Source organism: Etheostoma cragini, chromosome 3 (genome assembly GCF_013103735.1).
Source record: "Etheostoma cragini isolate CJK2018 chromosome 3, CSU_Ecrag_1.0, whole genome shotgun sequence".
In the NCBI taxonomy this organism is placed as follows: Eukaryota; Metazoa; Chordata; class Actinopteri; order Perciformes; family Percidae; genus Etheostoma; species Etheostoma cragini.
Genome location: NC_048409.1, coordinates 26040249 through 26064674, shown reverse-complemented (window position 1 = coordinate 26064674; position 24426 = coordinate 26040249). Strand labels below are relative to the sequence as shown.

At 38.7% G+C, this 24426-nt stretch overlaps 2 protein-coding genes across 5 annotated transcripts in view; one reads left to right on the top strand and one right to left on the bottom strand.

Annotated features, from left to right (window-relative positions):
- tbx4 (T-box transcription factor 4) overlaps positions 1 to 19583 on the top strand; it is a 26866-nt gene extending 7283 nt beyond the window's left edge. For both annotated transcript variants that reach the window (XM_034867894.1, XM_034867893.1), the window contains exons 2-9: positions 1126 to 1271; positions 1783 to 1877; positions 8965 to 9084; positions 11153 to 11300; positions 15344 to 15496; positions 15827 to 15915; positions 16134 to 16369; positions 16473 to 19583. In XM_034867894.1, coding sequence (XP_034723785.1) covers positions 1128 to 1271; positions 1783 to 1877; positions 8965 to 9084; positions 11153 to 11300; positions 15344 to 15496; positions 15827 to 15915; positions 16134 to 16369; positions 16473 to 17128 — 1641 coding nt within the window. In that variant the 5' untranslated portion in view covers positions 1126 to 1127 and the 3' untranslated portion in view covers positions 17129 to 19583. The remainder of the gene's footprint in view (positions 1 to 1125; positions 1272 to 1782; positions 1878 to 8964; positions 9085 to 11152; positions 11301 to 15343; positions 15497 to 15826; positions 15916 to 16133; positions 16370 to 16472) is intronic.
- Positions 19584 to 21417: 1834 nt separating this feature from the next.
- brip1 (BRCA1 interacting protein C-terminal helicase 1) overlaps positions 21418 to 24426 on the bottom strand; it is a 79832-nt gene continuing 76823 nt past the window's right edge. For all 3 annotated transcript variants that reach the window (XM_034867299.1, XM_034867301.1, XM_034867300.1), the window contains exon 26: positions 21418 to 21583. In XM_034867299.1, the coding sequence (XP_034723190.1) occupies positions 21527 to 21583 (57 nt within the window). In that variant the 3' untranslated portion in view covers positions 21418 to 21526. The remainder of the gene's footprint in view (positions 21584 to 24426) is intronic.

The window sequence follows — 24426 nt, the reverse complement described above, 5'->3', positions numbered from 1 at the left end:
GTGAGAGCGTTTCAGTAGTGTATATGAGAGCGTATCAGTAGTGTATGTGAGAGCGTTTCAGTAGTTTATATAAGAGCGTTTCAGTAGTGTGTGTGAGAGCGTTTCAGTAGTGTGTGTGAGGGAATTATCCTCTACTTGTTTATGTGAGAGTGTTTCAGTAGTGTATGTAAGAGCATTTCACATGTGTTTGTGAGAGGTAATTCTGAATAAAGTCCCTAACGGCCCCTCATAAAATTATGTCAGTTACCTAAAATAAAATAAAAATTAAAAATAATACAAAGAAATTTCTATCTATCTATCTATACTTTCTCACAGGCAAGTCAACATCTTACCACTGCTGTACAATGCTTTTAAGGGAAAGGTTGTTACATTGTTACATATTTACATAGTTCATAATTTTGTTTGTATTCACAGTCAAAAATTGAGCAATCCAGAGTTAATAGTACCCGCTCACACTCCTGGTGACAGATCCTCACGTTCATTAAAAAAATGCAGTTCAACAACATAGTCTGGTGAGCACTTACATGAAGCTTCTATAGGAAATACTGAAGATTTTTAATATATAAATATATATACTAAGATTTGAATTTAACCCTCTGAGGTCTAAGGGCATTTTTCACATATCTTGTTAAATTGATCTTTTTAAGGAATAACTGATAACTGATCCCCATATGTTTTCATATCGTGATATGTTTCATATCATGTCAAAATTAGCTTTCTAGAGCAATGTGTAAAAAGATAATTTGGCATTAAAGCGGAAACGTTGATGTTCGCTTTTTGAAATTCCTCAAATTTGGGCTAAGATGTGTTTTACAAATTGTTTCAGTGTTTGAAATTAGTTTACCAATGTCTTAGGTTATATGTGATTAAAATAGTAAAAAAAATGTCTGAAATTAAATTTTGTAATGTTGCTTTTTGAGTAGAGTGTTGTTTGGTCTTTGACAGCAGTGACCAATTGTTGCTTGCTACGATTACTGTTAGTATTAGATTCACACCATGTAGCATTGGCATTGGAGAGTCTCCATTATATCTGAAAGGTGTCACATGCCACGCCATGCAACACTGCTGCTTTCACAGCTACTCACTGATCACTCTGACAGCTTAATATTTTTTCTGATCCTGCAGAGATGCTGCAGGAGAAACTTTCAGTTGTGACGGATGAATGCATGAGCCGGGTCCAGGCCGGCGGGGGGACTGATCTCCTTCCAGACCAGTCACGACTGGGCCTGTCCACAGCTCCCACCATTCCCAGTTCCAGTGAGCCCGACCAGGTACGCATGGAGACCCTTTAGTCCACATGGCAAAAACACACAGTTGCCTCTTTTGGCTTCAGTTTGTAGACAAGGGATAATTTCTCTAGATAGTTAGACCTTAATTAAAATGTAATTACAAGTTTTTGGGGATTTGTAAATAAAATATAAATCAAAACATGTCTAGAGCGAGGTTCAGGAGAAAGCAACACTGAATAAATCTGTTTACACTTAATGGTTTACAGTACAGTACCCAAACTTAGCTCTTTTTGATGAATCTTCGTAAGGTGTCAAAATACATAGAATACTTTAAGAAGATTTTAAATTTGACATTCATGTATACCAAAGATGATTTATACATTGCTCTGTAGTGCAGTTATATGAAAATACTTTAAACGGCATGGTGTTTTTCTTGATACCCTATTGCTATTATGTCGTGGAGTGTGTGTGTGTGTGTGTGTGTGTGTGTGTGTGTGTTAGAGAGAGAGAGAGAGAGAGAGAGAGCTTAACAGTGATTTCCGCTCTCTTTCAGAACATTGAGAACATTAAGGTTGTTCTTCATGAAAGGGAGTTGTGGAAGAAGTTCCATGAGGCCGGCACAGAGATGATCATCACTAAAGCAGGCAGGTTAGTAAAGCAGCGAACACACCATCATTCCCGGTACAGTCTAGACCCAAAAAAGGGGAAATCATTAGTTAGTTTTAGGTTAAGAATAGATCACAAAGCTTGTATTCTTAATTTAAACATGTTCTAATCTAAAAAATATATACAATAATGTTTTGCATGTAATTCTATTATTTTGGAAATGTATCTGTATGTGTGCTTTATGTTAGCATAGCTCATCTATAAGATCCATTATTAGAAATGACCTTAATAATCATTGCTGGAAAAAGTATTCCTATCTTTTACGTGAGTTACAATAGCACACTATACAAATATTGTTACAAGTAAAAGTCCTGTTTTCCTTTTTCTTTTTTATTGTTGATATATTAAAATGTAAAAATCATGTCACTGTTGTAGTTTTAAGTACTGCATGTAAGGTTGGGTAGTTTAATATAAATAATGTATCATTTCCAAAGATGATCATAAGTTTTTTATGTAAAATCTGAATATGTAAAGTAACTAGTCAGACAAATGTAGTGGAGTAAGGAAATAAAATTAAAGAGTATTATTGTAAAATTGTAGAGAAAGTGATATTCAAGTGATGGATTCATTATCTAAAAAGAGAATCGTACCTTTCTGTGACCATCTGTTTAGACAGCTAATAGTATACACTGTAACATATAGCAGTTATATATTTGTCTTTAGGAAGAGACAGAAAGTTCCTGCAGCAGTGACTACATAATTGAAAACACAAATGACTGCTTGGCTTGTTGGATTTAATGCGACCTGAGGATTAGATAGTGAGGCCTTTGGACATTAACCAGAGAATGAGTAGACTCTCAAATCGACCTCCGCCTCTCATTCCTCATGGGATGTTTTTTTTTCAGTAAAAAAATGTAAAAGGTCACCACATTTTTTCCTTAATGCTGCATAACCGTAAGAGATGGGCTTTCCCTTGTCCAGCTGATAAAGTGGACCCTGAATCCTTAAAGCCCTTTGAAGAGCTGTGCAGTGGTTTAGTAGTTTAGCTGTGCAGCTGTGCTGGGAAACCTGTCTGGGTTTACCTACTGTCAGTCTGCAGCAGACATGCTAAAGGTCACACAAAAACTGGCTACACCCTTCAGAAGCAACAGCTCTGAAAATGTACTAAAACTAAATGATATCAACACCAGACGGAATTATTCAAGTAGGTTATGAATAGTGCATGTAGAGCTACTCACCATGTTATCATGGCAGAGCACATTTGGTCCATGGTTATCTGTATGTTATAGTGGCCAAGTGAAATGTAGTTTAAGATTGTTTTAAATCTGACATTTCAGCAGAGCATTCTATAAGTGCAATTTTAGTAAATTGCTAAACTAAACACAAAGTACAACAAAGGGTGATGAGAATGTTCTTAGTTTTGTTAGTGTTTGGTCAACCAAAGTATTAATTGGACAAATTAAAATTTGGACCAACTGATGGGGATAGATGGAAAGTTAAAGGATTGCCAAAGTGATTAAAATGTATTGTCTACTGTAACATGAATGTCAGCACCAAACTGCATGGCAATCAATCCAGCAGTTGTAGAGACATTTTATTAAAAGTCAAAAATGTCCTCTGGTGTCCATGATTTACAAAAGCTCATGGCAATCCATCCAGCAGTTGAGTAGCTGAGATATTTCAGTCTGGACCAAAGTGGTTGACCAACTAAGAGATGCCACAATCATGGCTAAAATCTTAAAATGAATTTTAAGATGTTGAATAGGAAATCATTGTTTGTCTATTTAGAGAGCACATTTTTTTTTTTTTAAACTTCTACTCAATACTCATTATTGGACCAAAGTAAATTAAAAAAAATCTAGCTTATTTACAATTTACATTTTTATAGAAACTGCATTGTCCCAAGAACTTAGCCCTGGGGAACGCCACACCAACTAAGTGCTGAATGAACAAGCACAATTTGGCATAAAACATTTCTCAGACTGAATTTCCTTTTTAGCAACAACATTTTTTTGTGTGTGTGTCTGTTTGCACTTGGCTTAAAATTAGATTTTTTACGACCTGTAAGTGGCATTATCCCACCAATATAGTAATCATAGTCATTCTTCTTCGTCAGCATTTTTGAAAAACTGCAAACAGGTGTTATTCATATTAAAATGTTTTGTAAGTAGCTGCAACAACCCACTTAGGGCATTTAGAAGCACAGCAGTAACCGTAGTAAGGCCTTGACCGGTTAAATGAATAACAGCGTTATGCTAGTTCTCCCCATATACATGGACAGGGAAACTCCGGTACAGTAGGTGCCAATGACAAGCTGCAGCTCAAAGCCAACAATCAGTAGAGCAAAGAGAGCAAATTGCACTGGGGGCTTATTTCTGTAGTTCTGTCCATCATTCCCATTGGTTATGATAACATTTTACTCAACTCTGGCTGATGGACAAACCAATTGTGCATTTTATGGCTAAAGCCCCCCCGCGGCTGACAATGTCTTATACAACAGCAAACTAAACGTTTCATGTGATATTCCTCACCTCCAGATCAATGCAGTGTAGAGACTTTGTATTTGTAAAGAAGCAGAGCGATCCATCCTTTTAAAGAGGTCTTTGTTTTATGATAGGCCTTCTATAGGCTTTGTAGTCCAGCTTGGAACTGCAGTGTCTCTTCAGAGACTCTGCACAATAATATCAGAACGAGAAATCCACAACTGAATGATTATTTATTCATCTTTTTTTATGAAAAGGTATCCATTTACTGTTAGCCTAGGCCATCTCAACTCCTAGAATGCAGTGGGGTGAGTGTGTTGATCAATGTGCTGCTTTTCTAATACATATACTTAACGTGGAACAAACAAATTGAAATAATGATCTAACAGCGTAAATGTAATAAATAATAAATAGATTCTCATTTGTATATTTGGATAGTAATGTAGGAAGTGAATTGGAGATGGCACAACTAACTTCTTTGATAAAAACATAAGGACTTTTCTTGGGGAAATCTAAATCTTTTATTTTTAATTTATTACTTTGCTTGCTTTTAAACAAAGCAATGTCCATTTGCTACCCCTTTACAATAGGCTGGATTTTGTTTTCTTTGAGTTCTACGCAGTTCAACCAGAGGTTTTTTCCCTGTTTTTCCTGAATATCTTTTAGAGGCCTCTAGAAGTAATCCTATCTAGTATTTTACAAGAAAAAGCAAAGATTGGAGTAAAATCTGAAGAAATTGTTTTGTGTGTCAGAACTGTATCCTCTTTCCTATCATGTCAATACTTCTGGAGTTTTATAATTTAGGCTAGGAATAACTGTGTTACATTCAGTGTCTTATTAAAATTAGAGTAGGTCCCAGAATGTAAAAGAAGAAGAATGAGGTACTCTGTAGCTCACCTGTTAGAGCATGCAATGTCTGTAGTACATGTCATCCACTCTCTCTCTTCCCCGTTTTCTGTCAATTTTCAGATGGACTAATTAACACAATAAAAAAACACAAAAATTAAAAACAAAAGGGTATATCTTAAGATTTTTTAAGGAGTCTTCAGTGTATCGTATGATACAGTAGAAGAGGATGAGTGACTATGTGGAAGTGAAAGGTCAAAGGGGAAACAGTGAAAACACAATAAAGCAGTTTCCAATACGTCAGCGTGTGGTCGTGTTGATGTCCATGGTGTTGAGGTTGAAGTGAGCAGAAAGCCTGTTCAAAGCCATGTCAAAATGTTAAGTGTTATATGTATCATTTTAAACATCACATGATAAATTGACTGTGAGATTAAACTGCGAACACTTCAGGATTATATTATTTTTAGCTGTGTCTAAAAGCGGTTAAAATGCTGCTGAACTTTGTCCATGTGCTCTCTCAATGTATTTGTGAAACGGATTGCCATCAAAAAGGAATCTGAAGAAACGGGTGTCCTCGTTTAAATAAAGGGTTTGGGGCCACAGAAGAGTGTCATTGCAGAGGTGGCAGGAGAGGAGGTACAGATGCAGAGCAGCCAGGCCGTCATGCAGGGGATCCCACATTTTCCCAACACTCTGAGATGTAACTTGCTCAGTCCACTCCCATGCAGCACCTAGCTGAGACTATTAGACTTGTTATTGTGAGTGTCATTGTCCAGGCGTAATCCTCCCTCTCCAAAGCACCCTGTGCAGCTCTTCCCTCACTCTCCCTCTTTGTACACAGCCCGTCAAAAGAGCAGCGCCGGGGTTGATAAGAGGAATCCGGCGCCCACAATAGGCCGGGTCTGCTAGGTTGTAGCGCTTCATCATCCCCCCCCCCCCAACACTCCTTTTGATCTTGCCGTGGTACTGGAGATTCCCAGAGAGGGAATGGATCACTGGAGGGCCTAAACATATGGGATTGTTAAGAGAAACAGCTGGCTGGGCACAGACACACACTTGCACACACCCTGACACTGATATCATACACACAATCTCCAACGTCCATTTCTCATGCTCCTCTTAAACTCACTCACTTAGTCACACCACCGTATGTGTATGTATGCCTTCATGTTGTCTTTCTTTGAAAATCAGTTGTCTAGAGTTGCAATAGCTATGGTTTGTTTATAGAAGTAGCAGATATTAAACACCAAGATTAAGTATGTTTCATCACTTGTATATAAGATCATAGACAGACAGCTCAATGACAGGACTACAATGAAAGCCATTTTGCCTGAGTACAGCTACAAATACGCTACAACAATGAGGTTGGTCATTACAGATAAAATCATCATTTATGTTATATTCCAATATCTACATACAATGTGTTGTACTATTCAACTGAGAAATCAATTATTACGTTAATCCAAATTCCAAGTAATAAAACCATTGATATTAAAGGGATAGCCGTCTCAGTATGAACGGAATAGCAAAATGTCAAATAATTAAGACATTTCTATCAGATCTAATATTTCTCAACCATACGCTGCAATGGTTGAGGCTGGATGCTTTGTTTTTATCCTGTGAGGCAGTGGAGGTACCACAAATGAATGAAACCACATTCATTTTACAACACAGTTTGGGATTAGGCTAGGTGGTCTGCATTTGAATAACTTAGAAGGAAGCAATGTTATGGATGTTCTTTTTTTAAACTGTCACTTCTACTATTTTTCATCCAAAAATCACTGTCCTTGTTCCTCCACATCTGGCAGCAACAGAATAGACAATGCATTCAACAATAACGGGTTAAGATGTAAAGGTTCCAACACAGATCACACATCAGCTGAGATGTTAACACATTTAATACACTGGGTTAGGTGGATTTTTAAAGGCCTCAGTGCTTCAAACAAAGAGCTTTTTAGATTGCCTAACAGTGTCTGGAACCCCCATTCCAGTACTGGAACTGGAAAACTGTGTTTTTTTGTAACTTCCCAAAAAATAATCCCACAACCCTGTACTCTGCAATTGGCCCAGTGTGCGGAGATGTAAAGTAGGCGCGGTGCAATTTATTGCATAAAACCACTTTTGCCTTATGTCACACAACCTAGTTTGTTAGAAGCATCCTTAGATCTATGTAAGAGCATGTGTAATTCTCTACAGAACCAAGACAGATTCTGATTCAGTATTCATTTTTGAATAAGATTGCAGTGCTTCCAGTTCATTTGTCAGAATGGACAGACTAATTTTCACAGCTGAAGAGGAAGCAGCAGCAAAGCCCTTACTAGGTAGTTAGTATGGCCATATTACACAAATCCGAGGGCCACATGTGTTGACATAAGCCTCCATCTGCTCTGTCTATATGGTGTGAGTGGAGACAGAGATGAGAAGAGGTCTGTTTTGAATGTTCCTCTAAGATTAACTCTTCTTTCAGTGAGGATGATACCGGGACTGAGCTGTCCTACTGATTGGATTTGAAGCCTGGGAGAGAGATTTGAATTACCTGCCCTCAATCCCCCTCCTACTCTCTGTCTTACGTGAGGGAGTATTTACAGTAACATGATCAGATGGTGTCAGGCACTATAAGCCTTTGAAAAAGGGCATTTGCACCAATCAGAACAACAAGTATGTAGACAGGGGTTTTGAGGCTGCATTTTCCCAGAAAGCATCCAAGGCTTTCACAAGAGTGTCCTCCAATGTTTGAACACGTTGCCATGGGCAGCACCCACAGATAAACTGCAGGCCTTTTTGACCGCAGCCTCTTGAGCAATGACGAGTCGGCTATCTAAACTGTTGTCCGATCTCGGGTGCCATTAAAAACCACTTAGAGCTTTATAAGGGGCGCAGAGCCCTTTGCAAATTTTCCTTTGGCGCAGATGGGATGACAAAGTTTTTAGTTTCCTAGAAGAGGTCAGGAAAGGTAGCTCCCTTCATGTGTTTTATAGCTTTGAGTGCTATATTAACATATTCTGTCTTTTAGTCTGGAGACATTTCAAAGATGAAAGATAGAGCATGTTCCCATACCTTTTATGGCTTCCTGGTATCACAAGTATGAGAGGATTTCAGTCTGCTCCCAAATAAATGCCTGCAGCTTACAACATTTTTACCAGGACAGACAATGTGAGATTTTGAAAGTTAGGACAACATCAAGGAAATGACCCTGAAAGGTTTGACAAGTGGGTTTTCTTCCATAATGTCCATAGAGGGGATATCTGTGTAGAAGTAGGTTTCATGAACTTTACGTTCAGGTCAAGGTGATTTCAGGTTTCTAAGGCAAGGCAGCTTCTCACCCTACTTGTCTCTCAGTCCCACAATATCTGTGGGTCCTTTCTTATCCCAATCCCTTAAGAACATCACTGACCTAGAGTCAGGGAGCTAATCTGATCTTCATCTGCACTATCCGTGACAATACCACACTTATCCTCCACACACAACTGTTTTAACAGCCCACCGGATCCTTTCTTAAGAAGATGATCATTGCACAGTGCAAAGTACAGACCTTTGTTAAAGCAGGTTTTTGTTGGTCCCTGTTGGTTGCATGTGAAAAGATGTCTTCTATAAAAAACTGATAATCATGTTTACAAGTTCAGATCAAATCCTTTGTGAAGGTTATAATCACACTGATATCTGTTTGAGAATAAGAAATTCTGTTGGTGCTTAAGCTAATTCATCCTATTTAATACTCAATTGTTTAATCAAGTGTTGCTTTGCCTTCATGTGACAGCCACATTTATTATACAGTACCTTTTATTTACATTCTTTAACAGGAGGATGTTTCCCAGCTACAAGGTTAAAGTGACTGGGATGAACCCCAAAACCAAATACATCCTACTTATCGACATTGTCCCAGCTGATGACCATCGCTACAAGTTCTGTGATAACAAGTGGTAAGTTTGCATTTGCAAAGCCATAAGGTTGCTCCGTGGTCTGGTATGACTAGGCACTCGGCTGATGTTAGCTATTGGTGTGTAACTGACATTACGAAGTCTACTGACTTTATGAGTCTTCTTTACTTCTATAAACTTTGTCTTAGCATGTCACAACTGAACTTTCCAAGAAACAAGCAGAAAACAAACTGTGACTTCACAGAAGATTTGTCCTGGGTCTAGTCCCATTGGACTCACTCTCAGTCAGGCTGCCTCATGATGATGTCTTTAAGTATCTGACAAGAGGAATTTGGGAAAATAAGAGGAATTCAATGTGCCATTGTCCTGTAAAAGTTCTGTAAAAGTTGCATCGTTTTGCTTCAGTGAGAGGACTAAAGACTAGCATAATACCTCGACAAGTCTGCAAAACCCTGGATTAGAAACATTATATTTTTTGTGTCTCCAATGCAACAATTTTCAGAATTCTTGCTTTTTACAACCTTGCGCATGGCAACTACTGAATGGTTAACATTAGGGATAGTTTCTACTAATGGTTAAAAACTATTGTCAAGGTATTATCAGGGTTAGGCAACTAAAACACTTAGCTTGTGTGTCAATTTTGTAAGCAATATGGTAAATTTGATATGGTATATTTAACACTAAACAATATCATATTAAAATATCAGCTAAAAAGGGTCCTGCATTATTATCTACAGTACATTAATGATGTGGCACTCATTTGTAGAGTTTTAGGACCTTCATTATTTTAGGTTATATTGCACAATAGGGACCCAACTGCAAATGCTTTCGGGGCCCTTTAATGAGGCCCTGGCCCTTAGTTTGTAATCAAACTGTTGACTACAAAGGGCCAAACCATAACACCAAAGTTCTGCTCCCTTCTACTCTCCATAAGATAGAGGGACTGAGAGTCATTACCTGTACTTGCTGATCTGGTTATGCCTATATTGGGTAGATATGTTATGGTTTGGGTATTTTGTTCCTCCTTATTTGGTATTTTGGTTCTGTCTTGTTTCCTTGAGCTTGTGTCCTAGTTTCCTCCCCGGTCTTGTGTTTTAGTTTCTGTCTTGTTTTATTGTCATAGTCTGGTTTTCTGTGCTGTCTTGTCTTTAGTTTTACTTCCTGTGTTTTCCTGCTATTGATTACCTGATGTCTTCTACCTGTTTCCCAGCCCTTGTGTCACCTGCCATCTCAGTACCCAGTGTCTGTGCTCCCGTTGTCTCTTGTCAGATAGATTTCTGAGTTACTGTGTGTGTGTTTGTTCACCTGTTCCTATCATTTTGCTTTGCATTTAGGACTCTTCCCCAAGGTTAGTTTTGTACTGTTACTTTGTTTTTCTGGTGTTCCCATTGTGGTTTGGACTTTCTTTTCTTGTGTAATAACGTCTGGTCAAGTGCTCTCCTGCCTGCCTGCCATCTCTGCATTTGGGTCCTCCCTTCCGTAATAACAAAATAAAGGCATTTTATTCCTCAGATAACCATGATCACCCTCTATTCACCAAAGAAGCACAGTATTAAATAAAATACTAGAAAGAGAAAAAGCTGCTGGACTGAACTCAGTATTTTCCAGTGGACCCTGTATCTGGAGGCAATGGCATTGCAGTCCTCATCCATCAATATGACATTAGAATTGGCATTGCCACTTATAAAAGTTTTGCCAGGAAAAGCTGAAAAGAATACAAAATACGTTTTTCTTTTGTTTGTTTTTACAGCCATTTGTTTCTGATCTTGTGTCGTGGCCCTGCAGTTGGCAGGTTCTGGTGTTCCTCAGCGACACCTTGGAGAAGCATAATTACTAATGATGTTTTAGCAGAGGCCACCTACTTCCAGACTAAGGGATTTAATACTGTGAGGGTTGAGAGCAGTAGTGTTTTACACCTCTCATTAAGGTTAAAGGAGACTAGGTTAACATGGAGATGGGAACAGACATTTTTAGTGAGTTACGTTAGATTAACCAAGGCATATTATCTAAATGTTGGATGGCATTAGCTCTTGAAGACCGCAAGAGGCAACATTAAGTTTATCTCTATCATTATCAGTTTTCTTCTGCATGTCTCTCAATCTGTTTTTAGGATGGTGGCTGGCAAGGCCGAGCCAGCAATGCCAGGCAGACTCTATGTGCACCCTGATTCCCCCGCCACAGGAGCTCACTGGATGAGGCAACTGGTGTCATTTCAGAAGCTCAAGCTAACAAACAATCACCTGGACCCTTTTGGGCATGTGAGTACCTGCAGAGAATATTAGTACTTTCTACAACTCAAAACCTATTTAAAGAAAGGGTTAATGTTTTTACAAAATATATAGAATTTTGGATTTTGCTATTATTCCAATAGTTAATGATGTGCGCTAATTATAGCAATCACAGAGGTTAGTTAAGGGGATTAGTTGTGTGTGTGGAATGGTCTGCATTGTTGGGGTCCTGTTTTGTTGACTATTGATTTCTTCTATGTGCAAGCTTGTTTTAAACCTTTCAGTTTAAACACTCGGTTATGTAGGGGATTTTAAACTTACTTGTTAATAAAGTGTTAAACACAGATTTCATGGCAGACCTCATTTTTTTTGCACAAGTTGGAAATGTCTTCAAATTGCCTCCAGTTGCCTTTTTTGTAGCTAGATTCCCACAACAAAAACATTTTACTCACCAATTTAAGTGCCTTTAATGGTAACATAGAAATCTAATATAATTCAGATAATATGGTTAATATGTGGATTTAATAAAAGTTCTGACTCATGTAGCTTGTCCTAGTGGACTAAGGTTGTGTACAATTGAGCTATCTGACGCATCTGAGTCAATTCCATAAGTCCAGTTGACTCTCATAAGAGGCTACAGCTATGCTAGTAGTTCATTGTAAAGAAAACCAAACTGTGACATAGATAAAGCAAAGTGTTGGACAAATTGCAATTTTGACCTGACCAAGGTGCTAGATGAAAAGTCAGGGGAACAGTTTACAAAGAGTCTGCACTAAATTGCATTGTAATCCATCCAACAGTTCAGGTCCAGAAACATTTCTCTCTTTTTGAGGGTGCAAAGGATAAATTAAATGTTAATGATCTGCCCTATACCATACAGTTACAAAATACAGCTACAAACAAAATCAATACATTATGCAGTAAACAGGGTTCTACAGGTGAAATACCTTTAGATTGTACAGCTAGAGGCGCGTAACTGTGTGTAAAACAGTTACTCCCAAGGCAATTTATTTATTTTAACTCTGCCTGACTGGAATACACCTCACACGATCCAATATACTGCTGAATTTTCCTAAAGAAGTATAATAATTGCTAATGAAAAAAAAAAAGCTGATGTGAAAAATTGGTGATATGATCCAATGCAAAAGGTTGAGTTTTTTCAGATTTCTGAAAGGTATGATTAATAAATCTGAGAAGGCAGAGGCTGTAGAGGGAGGTGAAGGGTATGACTGTGGCAGGGCTCCCCAGGGGGACTCTGGGATAGCTTGTCTGAAGCTATCCCATCAATGGGCGGGCTCATTAGGTTCATAACCTCTCAGATCAGTGGTGGGGCCTGCTGTCAGATTGAGTTGAGTGCCTGGCTAGTGATAAGGGCGAGTAATGAGGACAGAGAAAGTTTGAGGCCAGGCCGAGCCTAGATGACGCCCAGACCAGGAGGTGTCTAGTAGGGCTGCAAAAGAACCCCCATTCAGTATCAATTATGCACATTGTTGGAGGTGTAAAAATGACTAATTCCACTGTACTTCTCACTCTTCTTCTTCTTCAGTAGAACTGTCCTTTATGGTAGCGAGCAGACCATTGTAGAGTTCAGTATAAATAAACAATTACATTTTCCCACACTGGGAATTCCTGAGATGATGCAGGTCTATGTCCTGGGTTGACTCCATGTGCATGTTTGAAAACCTCTGGTCTACAGTCTAGTCTCGTTGTAGAGTACTAGGTTATCAAGCTGTGGAATCATCGTTCTACAGGACTAGAGACTTCTATTCCCTAGTTCCTTCAAATCCTTGACAGGCATTCATCTCTATATTGCACCAAATCCCTCACCCACCACCATCCTGTATCGACAATGGACCTGCTCAACATCAGACTAGCAAACTACTACTAATACCAAACATAATTTAGTGACCTAGGATTTGCCACTGTTAGCCATGAGATATTCAGAGGACTCTCCACTTAAACGGAGCTGATTGCTTCCAATCACTAGTGATGGAGTGGTACCATTCATGATTTATGCCCAACAGTCAGTACCAATGCAGGAAGGGTTTTATGTGGCAATGTGGAAAGTAACTGCCACATAAAAGAAAGATGTGTAAACTGGAATTTGCATCCCATCATAGACCTTAAATTGATAGTCCCCTTTTTATTAACCATTAGTACAATCTTTCCCTAGCCAGTTTTAGTTGCATAACCCAAGCTATCTTAACTGTAGTTTATTTGCCAATTATTTTAATTTGCTTATTTTACAATCTTTCCTTTATCACACAGTAGTTTCCATTTACAAAAGGGAACATCTTAAAAGGTATTCACTGGACGTGATCCAGGTTTTGCAGAATCATCATCTGCAGCAATATAACGTGAAATAGTGAAGGTCCTAAAACTCTACAAATGAGTGCCACATCATTAATGTACTGTAGGTAATAATGCAGGACCCTTTTTAGTTTAGGATCTTATCTGGCGATTAGGTTGAGTGATTATATGCTATGGTTATTAAAATAATACTTTTTGTCCTTCAAAAACTCATCGCAAGCACATATCAGATAAAGCAAATAATCATGCCTCAATCTTCATGCCTTCATGTTAGGAAAGATGAAAGCCAATACCTTACTTAGCTCTTTACTGGAGACTCTGGTCTGAATGTAGTGATCAGGGAAGCCTGATCACTACATTCAGACAGTCCCCCAAGAGTCTCCAGTATCATTTTAAACAGCTGCCAGACAGCAGAGCAAGCAAAGGTCAACACAGAGCCTCTGGTGAAGCAGCCAATAGCTTATCGGTGTCTCTCCAGCCTGCCTCAGCAACAGGAGCATGTGAGCAAGGGGCCATTTGGTGTTCAACCTGAGCCTAGCTCCCCATGCCCCGTTCAACCTTTGCCTCTCTTTGAGAGCCCCCTGGAGGAGAAGGCTCCTTGTGAGAGTGTCTGGCAAATGGAGGAGGGGAACCAAAGTTCAAAGCTTGATGTTCATCAGCACTGACAAATCTGGACTAGTGATGACCCTGCTCTACTGTTGCTAACGCATCGCTGGGCACAGCACTCGGCTGCGGTGAGCAGACTGATGCTAGTGAGCCGACCTGTAGCCACCCAAACACACGAAACACAAAGCATGCTCAGCACATGCTACCTGCTATACTAATACAACACATTTAGATTCAAGATCAAGGGTTATGGAGAAGAAAAATGCATCTAATCCAATCCACTCAAACTTTGCACTTGAAAGTCTCAATTACAATCAGAAATTCAGCAGAGAATGGATGGTAACAGGCATGGTATGCCATGATATTCATGTTAGCTTACAGCGTTAAAATAGATAAATCATTCTATCAAGCCAACTACTTAACAATATGGAAGAAAGGCATAAACGCACTCATACAAATAGTTTGATCGTATGGCATGATTTTAGGTGTGTCAGATGGGTGGTCAGGGAGTCGGAAATGTTCTTGCATGTCCCAATTCCAAAATAGTTCACTGGAAGTGATTCAGCTGCCAATGAAATTCCCCCAGGGTTGTCCCAGTGAGATTCTATGGTACACGTAGTTCACACAGTTAAATGTGCCGAGGGTAAAAGGTAGTGTAAATTTACCTAGATGAGTATATGGTTTCTTTGAGAGCTGTGAGGCTTATTATATTTGTTTTACGCATTAAATTGTTAGTTACAGTCTGTGAGAGTTTGTATTTAGATGTTGTGAAGTGACATCATTATCACAAGCTTTTTAATTATGTCCCAAATCATTAACTCAGTCTCAATGTTCATTGAATCACCAGTTGTAATCTAATTCCCTGTAGTGAATGAACAACGCTGCTGAATGGTAACAATTGTCACTGGATACTCTGGAGAGAGGAATAATAATATCATGTGGCGTGCCCCAACCTATTGTTTGTCAATAATTATGTAATTTAGTGTTTATTAACCCTTTAAGCCAATTATTATACATCAAACATTGTCATTTTCTTTGCAAACTAATGGCGAAACACAAATGTCAACCACACCTACAGCTACTAAGCTGTTCATAGACCAATGCGACTGTACAAGAAGTTAAAAATGAAATGTGTAACCATATCTTCTACTTTCTAGATCATCCTGAACTCTATGCACAAGTACCAGCCCAGACTACACATAGTCAAAGCCGATGAAAACAACGCCTTTGGATCCAAGAACACTGCCTATTGTACTCATTTCTTTCATGAGACAGCCTTCATCTCTGTAACCTCTTACCAAAACCACAAGGTACAGTAAGTCTCAACAAAATATAATACAGTTATTAAGATAAAGTTTATCCAATATTACTAATTTTACAAATACAAAAGTACAATTTATTGGTGCCCACTCTTAATTTTATAGATGAAAGGGCAATACACAAACTCATTTTTCTGAAGGTGAATCATGTTTAACTAAGTTTGAGAATATTTAGGGTGTAGGTGTAGATTGATGAAATTCAACTATTAAAGTGTGCGTAGGGGTGCAACCCAAGAACCTTAGCTTGGAATTTGTCGGTGTTCCTTTTATTTTACCTATGGTTTGAAAAATGAGATCTTAAATTAAACATTATTTTCCTAGATCACTCAGCTAAAGATAGAAAACAATCCATTTGCCAAAGGATTCCGGGGTAGTGAAGAAGGAGATCTGCGCGTTTCAAGACTAAATGGGTATGTTTACACAAAAAGGAACTAGCAAAGTAAAACGGATCCTGTCAGACCATTTAGCATACTGGAAGTCTCTCGTAAACATCAGCTCTTCAGGAGCTTTTTTGTGCATGGATATGAAGAAAAAAAATACCTTGAATCCTTGAAAGACTGTTTTCAGTAGAATTGCAGGCATTGCAGATTGATTCATTTTCTCTTCTGTTGATACTTCTAATGTATAGGAAAGAATATCCAGTGATTTCTAAGAACATGGTTCGCCAGAGGCTCATCTCCTCGCATAGTCACCTAGCAGGCAAGCTCGGAGCAGGAGTTCTCACAGGGCACCCTCAAGTCCTGTCCTCTTATCAGTATGAGTCTGGGGTTCCTACGTCTCACTCAGACCCCCAAGACCATATCTCGAACCACTTTCCTCAAAGCAGAGATCCCAGCCTTCTGTACCATTGCTTCAAATACAGAGGTATGTTCTTAGCCATTGTTCTTTTAGCCATTGTACATAATCAGATGTGCACATTATGTACTCCCTAATTTAAAAAAATATATGCTGTTAACTCTCTCTGCAGATAATGGCCGACATCTAGAGCTTGGATGTAAGCGGCCATATCTGGAGACATCATCTGCGGTCTCAGAGGAGCATTACTTTCGTCCAGCTACCTCTTATGAGTCGCCCTTACTCTCTCATCCGTACTGCACTGAGGCACTCACCTCTAGAGAAGCTTGTATGTATGGTAGTATGGAAACAGAGTCTGGATCTGGGGCAGGGGACACAGATGATTTGACCAATGCCTCTTCAATAAATTGCAACATGTGGGCTACGATGCAGCCCTACTCTCGCTATAGCGTGGAGGGTGTCCCGTACCAGCCCTTCACTGCTCACTTCGCTAATGCTGCCACAGTCACACCGGTTGTACCGCACCCCACATCCTCCATGGCGCCACGACCACAGGCTGACTTGGGGGTCTACAACTCAGCTACGGTGCAGCGAGGACTGCCCGTCATACCTTCTTCATCCTCCTCTTCATCCTGCTCTCCAGCTGTTCCGGGATCCAGAGATAGGTCAGGCCATCCGCCTCTGTATCACAAGAAGCCAGGGTCACCGCTCCGGCCTCATCGAGATTTCTCAACCTATCCAACACAAGGCACTATCTCCATACGGGATCCATCCTATCACTACCAAGTGGAGCTGAGTAGTGCAGGGACTCAATGGACTGACAGCTAACGTGTACCCCTGAAAAAAATAGTTTTGTCTAATGTACAATTCTGAAATGAATCAAAGTTATTAAAAAAACACACCGTGGGCTGCTGATGAGAAGCCGTGATAATGAACTACAGCCATAATCACTGCCAAATTGCACTCCAAATCCATTAACATCCCAGAATTGGTACTGAAGCACTACATGCAACACTGTATATGGTGAACTGTGGCTGACCATTTTACTTATGCAGATGTGTAGCATGTGTACTAGTCTGTGATCAGATAGGGTGGTCAACACTCAAATACAAAGTGCAGGTATGATCAGCACTTACAAACCAACAAATCAGATGGAGCTGCAACTCTTGCCCTTAAAGAAAATTAGAGGCCTAGATATGTGCAATAGGTGTGCATGATGGTCTTCCAGGGAAAACTGAGCACTGAGGGTTTTATCAGTTCTTGTAGAGCATAACTAAGGCTAAATATTCTATATTTTTGTTATTGTCGACAAGGCAGCGAGAATCACTCATCACCAAGCCCATTGGGGTGAAGATGTAAATCTTTAAAAACTGGTCAAAAAGCTCTCTGCAGAATCCTAAAACAGTTGACAACTGTAGTTTTTGGTAAACATAAATATAATTTGATGAGGACTTCTTTCAGCTGCTGATTCATGTAAGTCACTCACATCACATACTCCTTTCACTGCATCTATATCCAACTCACCCTCCTAAACATGTCAGTGTACTTAAGTTGTCAGTGCTCTGCTCATCTTTCGTTGCTTGCCTGCTGCCTCATGGCTCACCTGAAAGATATCACTTGCTACAACTGCTGTTCATATAGCCTTTCAAAAGCTCCACCTCCGCCCCAGCATCCACCTGTAGATTCTGAGTCTATTGTTGTTTTCCACTCTCTGCTATGCAGTGCTTGATAGAAGGGGTAATGAGATCAAAGCCTCAACGCCAAATATCAACGCTGTATATTTTCTGCATTCACATAATTTCTATGCAAGTTGATTGACTAGAATATACATTTGGTGGGCTGGTGAGTACGTCCAGCAGCAGGACGGTTTATCTTAAGTTACTTAAAATAAATTACAGTGGCTGTGTTTATGTTTTTTTAGGAACACGTAAACTTGTGCAACAGTGTTGCTCATGGATATAAAGGATAAGAGGATAGAGGATTTGTGGTTTGGGTCTTTTCATGACATTGGTTGACATTAAGAACAATATACAATACCGCCAGCTCTGAGAAGTAGGCCGGGGTTGATGTCCAAAAGGGATCACAGATTGAAAACCTTATCATAGCCAAGCTCCTTTAAATCATAATTATTCATATGTGCCAAAATGAGATTTGCTCCACCTTTACATGAAGGGTAAAAGTGCACTGAGTCCACTGCAAAGTGAGATTGATCATATGATATTATAACAGACAGAAAAGTTCATTGTGCATAGACTTAGAATCGTATGCACAAATACATTAAATTAGCTAGCTATGTATGGAGTCTCTTCCCATGATGTACAGTAATTAAATAAAGTGAAAGGTGCACCAAAAACATCCTTTGTGAGACTTGTTAGTTTATAGGTCTTCTTCAAATACTTATAACATTTGTATGCTAGTTGCGTGTTACTAGCACTAATCTGAGGAAAACATGTGAGTGTAAGAGAAAGCCATGTGTTTTTTCGTCAAAGTTAGGTTCCAAACTCATGACTCCAAACAATATTCTAGTGAAACGGGACAGCAACCAGATGCGGACTTAAATAACTATCATTAAGCCATGGTGAGTACTGGAAAAGAGAGCTGCACATAAATCCCACTCCAAAATGATTTACTTGGGAAAAAATCCTTGGAAGACTGCAAATGCAAAACAGCCTATGCAGGCAGGAAAGCTGAAAGAAAAGGCTCTTGGTAGCATCACATACAGTAGAGTTTGAACTTGCATTGCTAGGAGACACTATCTTTAAGATCTGATGGTGATCACTAATACATTTGTGCATTGCCCCTTTATTTCATGTTAAGTTCTGTATAACATTTTTGAATTTATTGACATTTTTGCACACCTGATGAATAAACATTTTCATGCCTCTAATTGTTTGCTATATTTAATTCAAAACCAACACTGTACTACTAAACTACATTACACTCAATTTAAGATGAAATTCCCATTTTTGGTTCTTGAGGCTTTGCATATAATAGCATTTTCAAATTCAGTCTGTTCTTTATCAGTTGCATTAATGATACATCATGTGTGAACTGTTCAAATGGGACATTTGTATGTTTTTACTGATGTACAAGAGAATGTCACAAGAAACTGCATGCCGAGATTCTCAGATTATTCTTTGCTTACTTTTGAACATACAGTACAAAAGAGGGGTAGTATTAGGGGTAGTACATTTTATACCAAATAAATACACTAATCAAAATGTTTTAATACCAGAAGGCCAGTTACACCAGTGTCTGTTCGACAAATCACAAATCATACTGTTGAATATTACATCCAGATATCAATGTGACATTGAGTCAAATAAGTTAGCTAGGTACATTGAATTGAGACTCAATGACATTTCGAACAACAAATCTTTGTTAGGACCTATGCTCATCTGCAGTCATAAAAACAGTGACCTGCCCAAGCTGAGCATTTAAATGCAACCTCTCCTAAATAAACGTATTAATGCTAAAAATGTTCTATTGTGACATAATTGCCAAAAAAATAAGACTTAACGCACTCACCTCACATTGAAATCTAAAAGACTTTGAAGACCGGGTGCTGGATCTTAAATGTGTATAATGATATATTTGGGTTTTTTGGACCGAACTCCAATTAATACATTTTATTGCCACACGGACGTTTCGGGCAGGACGCCCTTCTGCAATGACGACGACTAATTTGACTGAATCTTCAAACATTGCTGTTTTTCAGAGGCCATGGTTCAAAAGTCTGAGTTCAATGAATTCCTACTGAGGCAACTTCTCCATTACTGAAATAAAAATAGAAATAGAGTATCCAATTGAGTTACAATCAGTAAATGTCGAACAGCTCTGCAATCAAAAGTTAAGGTAAAGAAAAAATTGTGAAAAAGGAATGTAGAGACAGCCGGGTGAGTACATCAGGGCACTGCTTTCTCTTGCACAGACCTCTCATAAGATCATAAGTTATGCTGATCTCTTTCTCAGCAGTTGAGGCATTTCCCACAAAGGGAGGCTCTTCACAAAAAAGCTACGATTCAAATCAACAAATCATTAGCTAGCTATCATGAAAAGGTGAGCTATAACTTTCCTGATAAAGGTGATCAGACATTCATTTAGCTGACAAAGTACAGTTTTGGTCAATAGTTTTACTCTTTAATGTGATTTATTTGAAGGGCCATACCAGTATTTTTTGGAACGTGTATATGTATAGTCTTCCTTTTTGCTGACCGTTTTCAAGTGAATGCTTTGCAGTGTTGTTTTTAAGATTGGCTTCCATTAATTTGAATTAGCAGACTGTTGAAACTTGTTTCAGTTGGGTAATCCCTGGTAGTGAACATCAAGTCTGTATTACAGTTTGTGAAAGTTTACTTTGTGTCCAACATTTTTGTTAAAAATCAACAAAACAGATTCAGAAACACATGCAATGGCTGCCTGGAATGATGAACACATCCAAACATCTGGATGTTTTACAAAATGGTTAGCTGTAATAGAAATTATGTGATTTGCAGTAAATAGTATAAAACATCCCCCGTTCTAGAACTTTTGGTCGTATACTACTTATATGTTTGAGGGAACTATAATTGCCGCCAGGATTATGTTCACTCGCACTGTTTATTCCAGTGAAGGAAGTGCCACGTCTGTGCCACACACAAGACACAGGAGATGGTCAGGGTGGACGGGGGATGTGCAAAGTGCAGGACAGGCGTGTGGGTAGGTAGGGTAGGTTTAGGCAATAAAAATGCTTTGGAGACAGAAGGATTGTGGTATGGTTAAAAATTGTAATAAAGGCTACACATCATGTTCATTACTTTAAAAAAAATTAAAATAAATTAATTTGGGGTGGAATTACCTATCTCTTAAAATGTATGTGCTGTTGCATATCAGTACATTAAAAACACATTCCAAGAGAAAGGGTTGGGTATGGATGTTTAAATTAAGCATTCCGTAATAACCAAATTGACTATTGACTGTCTTTAATTTGTGATAATATAACATGAATGACCCTGTGTAGTGTTCAAATTTGCAAAATAATTTTAAGGGTCCCAGGGTCTTGGGATGCCATTTATTTGAACATTACTGACATAACAATAGACACAGTAAACAGATTTACATATGTCATACAAATGTTATATTCTAAATATAGTTTTGCTGTAACAAAAATAATGGCACAAAGAAATGTCAATGTATACACATCTATACTACCATTAGCAACCTCTTCCTTCTGGTCCTGTTTAAGCTTCAGCTTTTTATATAGAGAAGAGAGCAGAACTGGACTGCTGCTGGGGCCAACCATATCTGTGAAAAACACAAAGTGTTGTTTTAGGTATTAAGATACAGTATATCTAACAATTCATTTATATGAAATAATAATTGGTAATGTTTCAATGCTAAAATGCTGTACTCAACACAACAGCAAAAGTTTAAAGTGAAGTACTCTTGATATTAAAAGGAAAGGTAAGTTAAATAGTTAGTTAAAAATATTTTTGTCTAAGACTAATAGTGCATTAAAGGGCCAGGCAGACATATTGAAATTTGTGTTATCTAACTTTCCACATAAAATCCCAGGCAATCTCATTATAAAGAAGCCAACTTTAAGCCCCTTATGGAGCACAAGTTAACCAAGCTGAGTGTGTATATCTCTAGTGGGAGAACCTGGGCCTGCAGTCCATCTGGAAGTCATTGAATGGAGATCTGGCCATTCCCCTCTCCCCTGCGTCGCACTGCCCTTCCCTACTGTCGTCCCATAATCCCATCTAACAGCCGCCTGGGCTTGGCTGGCCCATTCCGACACACTGATGGGCTTAACTCGGCCGTCTTGTAAAAAAGAAAAAGCCTGGTTTTTCGGCAAGGCACTCCAAAAAGACACTTTAAATATCTAAGGGGGTTTAATATCAAGTCCATTAGGGATTTTCTCGAGGCCTGTAAATAGTCAATTAGTGAATAATTCTGATTTGGTCCACATGCAGAAAATCTGCCATGGAAAGGACGAGGAGAAGTTGGGGGTTTTACATCCGATTACTATCCATTTGCCATAAGCACAGGGTGACAGTGCATTAGTATAAGTAAAGGATAATGAATATGCTAAGGTGTTTAAAGTATTCTTGCTTTTACTTCTTCATAAAAATGATTAATTGTGTACAGGAGGCCAGAAGAACACAATAGTATTACTCACAGACGGATTACCCACAGTTGGTTATGCACAAAAGAGTGGGAGGCTTGAGAACTTGGCCAAAAGGGCACGTCGTGGGTTTAATGCTCGGGTGGAGGGACATTAAACTGTGTTTGTGTCCCTTGATCAAACATACAGCTGGTTGGCAGCAGTTTAAACCAAAGCTAAATCTGCTGTATAAAACAGGATCCCTACATTCCAAAATGGCTTTGGATAAAAGCATCTTTAAAAACTAATGATGAGTGCGATGAATTCCAGGATAAGACATTTACATCGGAAAATGGCACAGAATGTTTACATTTTACATTAGACAAACACATTTTATATTGAAACAAAACTTGCGTTCTTTGGAAGTGATGCACAACGTCAGCAGAGCATGGACAGAAAACCATACAGTATAAAGTTGTCTTTGGGCTTGTGGGCTTGAAGCAATTTTAAAATGAATAAAAACTAAAATAAATATAACCCAAAGTACTATCAAAGTCATCACCAAAGAAAGGCATGTACATAGTCCACACAATTTTGGAAAATACTGTAAAATATTGCAGATTGCAAAACACAGAAAAGCATCCTCTGCCTCTTCCATGCATGGTAATAAATTAGCAGATTTGGTGAAAAACCTTTCTCAAAATGATTCAGAAATTGCTTGTGAAATCAACGTGATTGTGAGTGTTTACCCCTATTTGCAATAGCATTTTATCATTAAGCAGATTCCTTCTAGTGTCATCTGAGTAAAAAATTGAAGACTTGTGTTAAGAAATCAACATGAAGCAATCTGAAGAGATTGAGAACTAACTGAGTGGAGATGGCCTGACCGTTGACAGAGGAGTATCTGTATCATACGTCTGTATAGGGCCTGACAGAAGTTTAAGCACTGAGAACAAGCCTGGGAAGTGTAATGTATTACGAGCCTTAAAGCAACTACAAGGAGTGTTTAACTTGAAAACAATAGCACATGTCAAGGGTTTAATCCTAATAAAGAGTCTCCAACATTACTAGGCAACCAAATCTATTAGATGTACACTCACCTACTGTAGGTATAACCTGGGTGTATGAACCATCGTCATATTACAGTTATTAATCCAACATAGCCACCAGTAGATACATTACCTCATTACTATGCATCGTGTTAACAGCTGTAGAGTAATAAAAATGAATTGTGTCTTTCCTTCACTCGCTTCAAAAACAAATGCACGTGCTAGCCGGATCAAGATTTTTACGACATGAGGCAGAGGTGTTCATCAAAACACTACCGCTTTTGTCCACAGGGGCAACCTAAATCAACGTATGCATGCAGATGCCCAGTGTATGTACAATTCAATTTTATTTATGTAACACTAAATCACAACAACAGTTATGTCATTGCGCTTTTCATAAAAGAGCAGTTCTAGACCGTACTCTGTGATGTTATTTATAGAAACCCAACAATTCCAGTTCATGAATGGTGATGTGATATGTGCCGAGGACAAAGCTGTGATTCAGAAAAATAAAACCTGTTTTCTCCGATTCATCTCTAGAAATGTTTACAAACGTTAACCACATTCATATTTAGAAGCAACAATTGGTACATTCAGCTACAAAAAGCCTGGAAGTTGGAAGTTAGAACGGATGTACAAAGAGTCGTTGCCATGGAGTTGATTCACTGTCTCGTCACATTGGTGTGAACTGGTAGGTTTTATAGTGTGTTCCATTTACCTTGAAACTCGGAACCCAAAGCTGGGAATGACGTCACACCCGGGTTGAGTGCGTTCCATTTACAAGTCGGATTTTCATTGTTTTCATTAGCTCTAGCCAGGTTAGCCATTGCTAGCAATTCCAGTCTACAACAATGCATTACCCTGTTTTTGTGAATTCAAACAGCGTAACAACGTTGTCCACAGATACAGAATATAGACAGTGTACAACTGATTTAGTGAGACACAAATAACACAGATGTGCTTATAACTTACAACAGCTTTCACAAATGGAT